The following is a 9,198-nucleotide window of genomic DNA, read 5'->3' as shown; positions in this document are numbered from 1 at the left end:
TTTTTTTTTTTTTTTTCCCTCTTTTTTTTTTTTTTTTTTTTTTTTTTTTTTTTTTTTTTTTTTGTAGATTTCATGTTTGGCTAGCTTTTGTCAATAGGAGTATTCATGCTTAACTAGAATAGGCTTTGTTCTTATAGAACTCAATATCCATATGGGCACCATACTTGGCATTTCGAACCTCATGATCTGAGATATTGTGACCTGAATGGACCATTCTTAAGGATGAAAGGATATTTCATCATAGCTAGCCATATGTAGAAATGGTTGCCAATTAGAGCCAATTAAGATGACTGTTTTTTAACTTAGTTACCTATCTGCTAGGAGCTAAGCTTAGATCATCAACACATTTCACATAGGCCACTAAGCAAAATCAGATTAGAACTTTTATTACCTAGGTAAGATCTGAGTTGTCAGCCTGGAGGATCAAATCAGTCTATAGCCTATTACAACTTCACCGATCAATGCAGTCCACTTGAAGCTAAGAATTTTTAAACATCCTGTGAGCAATATACAGGCCAGAAACACTGAGGCTTTGGTAACACTAACGCCCTGCTAACACTGTGCAGCAGTTCAAAGCCACTGTAAAGTTCCTGAGGCGTCTCCCTTCATGGGAGGTTTAGAGCCATTATAGTGGCTTTATACCATCCTTTTACCTGGGCCCATGTGTCCTGAGTGGAATAGAAAAAAGGGTGCACAACGAGCCACAACAATATATCCTACCTATACACAATGTTTGTTGGAAGCCATGGGTAATCTGAGACAACTCTGAGGCTGTTCTAATTTATTGCAAGAATGGCACTGGCCCCGGGACTGAAGAAGGTGAAAGAGTGTGCTTGTATTGTCTTTTTAGTAGTGGACTGTAGAAAGCCATTTTAGATGTTTTCTTCATTTTTAACTTTAGTGCACAATAAATGCAGATTAGATTCTTAATTGTTTGAAGGATAGTTGGGAATTATGGTAGTAGTAGTCCCCTTTCCCACCCCCACCCCCAAAAATCAACACAGAGCTGCTTTAAGTTTATTTGCATACAAAAATCCTATTGACAAAAATATTGTAAAAGCCTTCACAGGTAAACCATGATTGCTTTAATTGAACAATATCCCTGTGATGATGATGATGATGATAATGATACCAGACTACAGGCTAGCTGTCTATAGGATTTTTTGCTATCTTTGTTAAATATTCACTGTGTTAGCCTCAGCTGTTGTCAGTGGCAGCTGATGATATGTGAAAACAGGTAGGCAAATCTGACATATAAAAGTGAATGGAGAGCCAGTTTTCTGCAACAGACAGAGAGGAGAATGTACAATGTCTGATTCCAGCTGGAGAAGCACTGCCTGCCCTGCGGAGGTCTCCACTGACTACGGATAACTGACTCATATGACTGTAATTGCACCACAAAATGACACTGTGAACCCCCATGAATTAATGAAATCTAAAAAACCTTAAATTCACCATTTTTCTGAGTGTAAACTGGAATCCTAGTCTATGCCAGGCATGGAATACCACTCTTCTGTTGTTCCCACCCAAGACTTCCTGCCTATTATCCCTATGCAAAACAGTTATCTACTCCTTACCCTGCCACCTTCCTTTTTGCCCCTTTATTACTTCCTCCTCATTTACTCCATCCCTAGCCCCTGCCAACTGCTGGTGCTTCATTCCCCTTTGTTTATTATATATACTCACTTTGTCTGCCATTGGCTTAAATTTCACATCATAACCCAACAGCCCAGTTCCAACTAATCTAGTCTCATAATTCATCAGTATGGTGTCACATGTGTGAGAAGTGTTGATGGGATTTCACATTTATAGGTGATTTATGTGGTAATTTACATACAGTTGCAATTTGATATACTGTAAGTATTTATTAAGCATACATTATGAAAGATGGCCTCTGGTTGGCTGGTGGGTAGCTACCTAGTATAATCACACAACATGTCAGGGCTCTTTTTTAACTTGACCCCATATCTATCAGTGCCCCATCACTTCTCCAATGCCAGACAATCAGATAAATTAGATGCATTCTGTGAGGACATAGAAGATATTTACCACTTGCAATATGAGATAACAAATATGTGACCAGATTAAAATTGAAAGTGGAAGGCACCAGTACCAGTAATCAGAGAATTAAATCCCACAAAGTGCAGTAAGCATAAAGGGACAGTATCCCGAACAGCTGGTAAAGGGGATACCATGAACTATCAACTCAGGGGACAAGACACCGATATACTGCATGAAGATAGCTTTTGGGAAATGAAATGATTTTATCCTAAGGAGGAGTGCTTTACTGATAAAAAGTTTGCCTGCTGAACATATATATTTTTTATATTAAAAATTGCTTTATGAGATGTGGCTTTACCAGAAAAGGGTACTTGCAATACCTCAATAGTGAAAAGCATCAGAATGCCCCCAGACTGTGAGAAAACTCAGTGTACAGTCACAGCTTCTCTTCTGCCCATTCTAATGTGTACAGCAATTGGTTAATACCTAACACAGTGGCGAACGATAAAAATATTGTGTGCACTGCATGTACTGAATGTATATTGCATGCTTAAGTATATTGCATCTCTTCCTGGTATCTATATAGTACTGCATCTGTATGATGGATATGCTATATGGGCTATCACTGCATGCTTTCTGTACTGTAAAAACATGCTGCATGTGTTGCATGTTAGCTGCATACTCTATTCTATTTCAAGGGCTCCTTTAAGAGATAAGTATTCATAGTTTCTACTGGATAAGTTATTCTTCACTTCCCTTCCTAAAAACACTGTTGTGTAGTGTTGCTGGCGCAGAATGGCTGCCGCGTTACACCCCAGAGGTCGCTACATTCCAGCAGTGGGTGAGTGATCCCTACATATACAGTTTGTAAAGTGCTTTGGGATCCTTTTGGATGAAAGGCGCTATATAAAATGTAAGGTATAATTATTATTCATTCATTGTCTTCTATTCCAGCCACACACAAACTCTGAGAGATTAAATATTAATATATTTTAAGACGAGATTAAATTCTAGCTGCCAAATTCAGGTACAGATTTTGAGCACCCACAAGGTGAAAGGTGCTCAGGGCTTTTGGTCGGGCCCAGTACTTATTTCAGTTTAGTCTCTTCTAAATTTTCTTTTCCAAACAGGTGTGATATCTCAGTGGCATAAGCAAGTGAACTTTGACATCATCAGCTTCTACTTTCCTCTTAACATTTAAGATATTCATGCAGCTAGTCCCCAGTTCCTATAAAGGAGGTTTAACAGATAAAGTTCTATGTGTAGGAAGAGAAAATAAAATCCCAGGTTGCCTTGGAACTCAAACAGCAGTACACAATTCTGCTTTCTCCTGAAGCATTAAAGGACACCCCCAGACGGGACTGAATGGTAGCTATAACAATTTGGAAATTAATAGAATGGATTGCCAAATCTCAGAATGTCTGTGGAAAATTGCAACATTTTAAAACTGAATGGATGTCTCAAAAAATATTATTTCAGGAAGTCTAACATGTGGTGCTTCTGAAACCAAATACAGTGCAGGGAACTTGGTCCCTCCTAAGTTTAATTGGTATACCGTATTTCCTTGCATACCACACACCCCCAAATAAGACATGCAGCTTGTTTTTGAGAAGGCAGAATGAAGAAAAAAGATGTTTATGTATGCATGAATAGAGCAGGGACAGAGCCTAATCTTCTGTTCACTCATCCTCCCCATCCTGTTTAACCAAGAGCTGAAACTGCTGCTGAATACTGGCCTCCACAGGTGGAGCTACAGTTTAGAAAAAGAGTTAAAAGTAGTCTGCAAGGCTGTGAAATAGGAAAAGAGTAGTTAAAAGACAGGAACATTTCAGGTGGAAGTTTAGGTTGATTAGTGGAACATCAAGACCATTTAAAAGGAGAGGCGATCATTAACATTTGTAGAGTGAAGAACAATGAACCATTAAGTCAACTGACTCACTCAGCTGCTTGAGTAGAAATGCCACTGCTGCTGGGAGAAGAAATCAAAGTGGGAGCAGGAATCAAAGTCAGGTGTTTGTATTTCAGATAGAAAGTCAGCTTCCCCACTTAAGAAACATACCCTAACTATGGGATGCTGATTTGGGGGGGAAAGCTGTGTAGGTATGTGATTAAATATGGTAATTATTATCCATTTCATGGATGCTTTTACTTAAATAGGACAGTTATAATTGTTGACTCCAGGAGCTGGGCAGTCCGAGATGCCAGGTGAGCCAAAAATCTGCAGTCCCAACCCTAGGACACTCCACAACCTCCCCCGCCAGCAACCTGGCCTGATGAAGTCCATCCGAAGATTTCCAGGTTCCAGCTCCATGTTACAAACCTGGGATCCCTGAGAGTCCAAGTTTAAGCTAGACTATATGGGGCTCCCAGATCCCGTACTGAAAAGCCAAGGGCTGAGCCAAGGTTAGAGCCAATGTCTTTACCAGAAAAGCTTTCAGACTCCCAGCTGTTTCGCACAGAGTGGTAAGTCATGGTCCCAGCCCTCCAGGGCATACCATGTAGGGCCACCCTGAAGGCCAGGCTTCCCAAACAAGTTTCCAATGCAAAACTTCCACTGAAATTAACTGCCCATGATACTAGTGCAAGATTTGATGTAGCAGAATTGATTTTCAGAATGGCTATTGTCCCTAATAGCAGACCAGACAACTGGTACATCTTGCACAGCAATTGCTAAAGATATTTTGCATATCATGCTTAGTGTCTTTATCAGGAATTCTCTCTTCCTGTAACTGCCTTTCCCTACAAGACACATGTGCTTTAATACACAGTACCTTTCCAAGCTGGCATGACCCAGTAGCTAGCAGTACGGTTCCACTGACAGGATTAGGGGAAAACAAGCTTAGATAGGATTCAAAGAGCTAAGTTAACTGGACTGCAACCAGAGAACTAAGGATCTTAAGCATTTAGAGGCAGATTCTCCTGCCACTCAACTGGAGAAGCTCTCAGCTGGTATAAGGTTTCTGCACAAACTGTCCCATCCTAGCTTTCCGGGCAGGGCTGATCTAAGCTATCCTGCACCAGGCTAGGACCATACTGTAGCATAGAAAATTAAAAAGCAGACCCTAGGCCAACTCTAACTGGTGCCAGAGGGTAGTTTGCATAATTAAGGAGCCATAGCTGCTCCCTTACATTATGGGACCGTGAATGGATCTTTAAGAGTAGTTAAAAAAAACACAGCAGGGATGGATAATGTTGACTTTAATTCAACCTAGCATGTGCCCATAGAGCTATAACCAGAAACAGAAGATATAGAGCAATAACAAATACCCAAACGAGCTGATTTTGGAGAAGACTAGACTGCAACAACTTAGACTAAATAGGCAGTGGTCGTATACCGTAATTTAGTGACACTTACCAGATAGGAGTGCTAGTTTGCAGTAATCCCCTTAAGAATACAGTGGTAAAGAACAAGTGGGTATGGCTGGAAATAAAATGAGCGATAATTTTGCACACCTGCTATTGAAAGTCACATTACACATCCAGTTACCATTTCATATAATAAGGCATGATTTTGGTGGTATTGTCTGTTACTTTGATGTCTACTAATTTAAACGAAATTTTGGTTTTTCTTTCATTTTTGTTGATGTTTCTGTGTTGACTTTGTGTTTCACTAAGTTATTTTTTCCTTCATCAATATTGCTTTTTAACCCCATTTCATATTTGACTTTGTTAACTTTTGTTACTTACATTTGCCATGTATCTTTTTGTGAAAAAAATCTAATAAAAAGAACAATTAAAATGAAGCAAAGTAAAATTACCCTGACATCTACAGTGAAATATAACAAAGAAAAGATGGGCAGGATTGGAAGCTCTGTGTCTCTGGAAAATTGCTTACTTCAGGAACAGACTGGGAGGTGGCAACACTGTTTTCCGATACCACGCAGACATGTCTTAGTTAAGACCTGGTTCAGTACATGAGCTCAGGATTGCCCATCATACAAGGAACCACAAGTTCAAGCCTAAACTGATAGCTGACTGAAGTGCCATTTGTTTCCTCCCCTCAGCAGAAAGATGTACACATCCCAGATGTCAGCCTTCTTGTGTGGGTGGAATGAAGCTGAGAAGCATTATCACCTTGGAGAAGACTGTTCTCTGAGAAACTGATGTTTCTGGTTTGCATTGGGAGGAAGTAGATGAAACTGATAAAAAAAAACCTGGGTAAATGCAGGTGGGGGGTGAAAGGGACTCAATCCTGAGATAGCACTAGAAGTCCAACCTTGATATGCAAGGAGGGTGGTGGAGACCATGGAAATAAACTCCCGTAGTATTCAGATGCTTTGTTCTGTGTCAATCTGGCAAATGGGAGCCCATTTTCTGAACTCTGGAGCCCTGTGCACCCTCTCTCCCTTCTCCCCACAACCACAAAATTGCCCATAGGAGTGATCCTGCTCAAGTAAGTAACTGATAAGAGTGCATGGTGGTTGCTGATTATTGCATGCTTATGTTGGTTAATGTCTGCATGACAGATGAAAAGACTGAGCTCTGTGCTGGCCAGAGAACATTAACATAGTGTGAAACCACAAATATGAGACATAACAGCTTTTTTTTTTAAGATGAGTTCAGAACCTCCTTCCAGTTTCTCAGCTCTAAGAATTACTGGCCTGGTTGCGTACCTTGTTACAAAGAGCAAGATCAAGAGAAGAACACAGCACACAAATGTGCAAAACCCATGCTGTTCTCTTTTCATGTCGACAGTCTGATGTAGTTTCCCCTCATTTGGCTCCTTCCCTGTCCAAGGCAGTTTGGTTTAATTGCTGTATTCCACTTCATTAACAAACTGGATGTAAGTGGAATTTTAAATTTCAGTTCAGCAGATCTCAGCCAAGGCCCAGCCCCAGAAGATGTCAAACATTTCATGAGACACACTACTGAGCACATGTTACTTCAATAGACTTCAACAAGAACTGAAGCTGCTTAGCACCTCACAAGGTTGAGCCTCTGCATGGCATAGCTGATCCAACTGTAAAATGGACTGTAGAGTCAAGAGTCAGACTCTGAACATAAATTGTGAATGTTTCTTTAAAGCTTCCCTGAAAATCTCCTCAGGCTTACTCTACCTTCAAATCACACACTGTTTCACCATTAGTACCATAATCTGTTGGGGTTTTTTTACCACACTAGAACAACTGCTAGCTAGAGTTCAGAGATAACAAACTCACACTGCTGCAGAAACAGAGCCAAGTACTACGTTTATCCTTTTGCAATGGCCATGGGTTAGATCAGCTCTTAAAACCTACAGGAAGTACATTTGTTTCCAGCTGAAAAGGGAACTTGCACCTTTTTCTGTCCAGGCCTCTACACATGCATGCTAATACTGCAATATGATGTTTGAGTTACAACAGCCTCTTTAGTTGTTGCCATCATAAGAACAGCTGCTAGAAGATTTCTTTTTAAAGCTTTAGCCCTTGTTAAAAGTTTATAGACAGTGCCTGTCTATTTTAAACTTAACTTAAGTGGATCAGCATATGCATATGACAGAGTAAAATGTGTGTGCATCTGTGTCTGTGTGTGTGCGCGCACGCGCACTGCCTAAAACCAGCCAGGATTGATTAATTTTCTCCTGGAAATATACCATGTTGGACTAACTTCTCCTTTGGTGGGTTGAAGTGAGGTAGGAATGTGTGAGAAGTGATACAAATTGCAGGAAAAAAAACTATACTTTGTAATCTTTAGCAAGGAAGTGCAGATTCATAGTGCCAGACTTTGCCATCCTGTTCACACTAAAAGCCATACCCTGCACTCCTTACTTAGTTAAAGATCGCATTAAGCGAATTTGGGCTAAGTAAGGACTGTGTGATTTTATTGAAAATATCCTTTCGAGCATTTATCATACCTAATTGGGATCATTTTAACCGTATCTGGCCTCCAAAAAACAGTCTTGCTTTTGACTGCCTTTCATATTTATGCTGGACAAGGCCCAGAAAGAGCATATGATACCGGATGATCAACTCAACATAAACCCATACTAGTGGACGCCTTTTCTATAAATCTTGAATATTTATCTTGACACGTACAGTCACTACATGCACATGTAACAGAATTTATGTGAGCACTCAGCTTTCGGAATCCCATTCATCAGTGGAGCTCGGTGACATCTCCAAGTGAGGCGATGAAACTGACCCATAAAGGTGAACTCCACAAGTCTGCAGCCAAATGTAAGAAGCACACTGCAGTTCATTCGCAGCAGGGTGTGCACTGCCCACCTCTGCCTGTCCTGAGGAGCCCCTGTTGTGTTGGGGGTACACAAGTGATTACAACACAATACAAAAGTGATTGTGCTAAACACACACCAACCCCATTTTTGCACATCTGGCCATAAGCCACATTCCACAAACAGAGAAAGGTGGATTTGGAAGGAAGGTTCTGACATAATGCAGGAATAATTTGCTTTGCCAGGTGCAGAGCCACAAAGGAGTTGCCTGGTAATATATGTTTTATATCTGTCAGCTAACTCCAAATGCAAAACGCAGCAGTCAGGAACATGACATGGATGTGTGACTTTCCCCAGAGGACTTTGGGACAATAAAACAATGAAGGAACTAAAAAGAAAACAAGTAGTGTGGGCCAGGCCCTCAGCTGGGGCAGATCACCAGGAAGAGAGTGGAATTACGCTGATTTACCATGGAGTTATACTGAAGATTTGGCCCAGTATTTTGGCCTGTGAGAGATGATATTTTGGTCCCCTGTTGTTCATATTCAATGCAGGAATTTTGTAGAATTGAATTCTAGAATTTCTAGAATTGAAAGGGAGGAAAAAGGATGATTATGAACAGAGAAGTCAAAATAACCCCTAGGATACTAATAATTCCCTGTCCTTTATAGATGTTCAAACCCAGACCAAAATGTTATGGCTGACCCCCTATCTCTGCCTTGAGATGAACCAAAGCTGCACACCTGAACACTTTTGAACTTTGGTACCATTCTCTTTCAGATCAGAAATTTTCATTTAGGGCACAGACAGAAGTGACAATTTTCACCCAATCTGGCCACAGAAAGTAGTTTGTAGCTGTGACCAAACACAAGTGCACAGTTGCAAACAGCTTCAAAAATGTCTGATCAGGTGAAAATCTGACCCCTTATTGCAAAACAGAGCATCTTCTGTAACTTCTGTCTACGCAGCTTGCTAGCCTCAGGCTGTTTGCAGAATGGGAAGGGGGAAAGGGAGCAGAGGAAGTTTGGTTCAGAGGTTTCTCAGCC

The 9,198-nt window shown here is 40.7% G+C and overlaps 1 protein-coding gene across 1 annotated transcript in view; it reads left to right on the top strand.

Annotated features, from left to right (window-relative positions):
* The window catches only part of RGS6 (regulator of G-protein signaling 6), a 772,987-nt gene that overhangs the window by 746,461 nt on the left and 17,328 nt on the right, over positions 1 to 9,198 (top strand). Inside the window, exon 18 of the mRNA XM_019519132.1 lies at positions 2,782 to 2,842. Within this exon, the coding sequence (XP_019374677.1) occupies positions 2,782 to 2,842 (61 nt within the window). The remainder of the gene's footprint in view (positions 1 to 2,781; positions 2,843 to 9,198) is intronic.

The sequence above is a fragment of the Gavialis gangeticus genome, unplaced genomic scaffold (assembly GCF_001723915.1).
Source record: "Gavialis gangeticus isolate Ggan-Ray unplaced genomic scaffold, GavGan_comp1, whole genome shotgun sequence".
Classification (NCBI taxonomy): Eukaryota; Metazoa; Chordata; order Crocodylia; family Gavialidae; genus Gavialis; species Gavialis gangeticus.
This window is presented reverse-complemented; position numbering and strand designations above follow the sequence as displayed.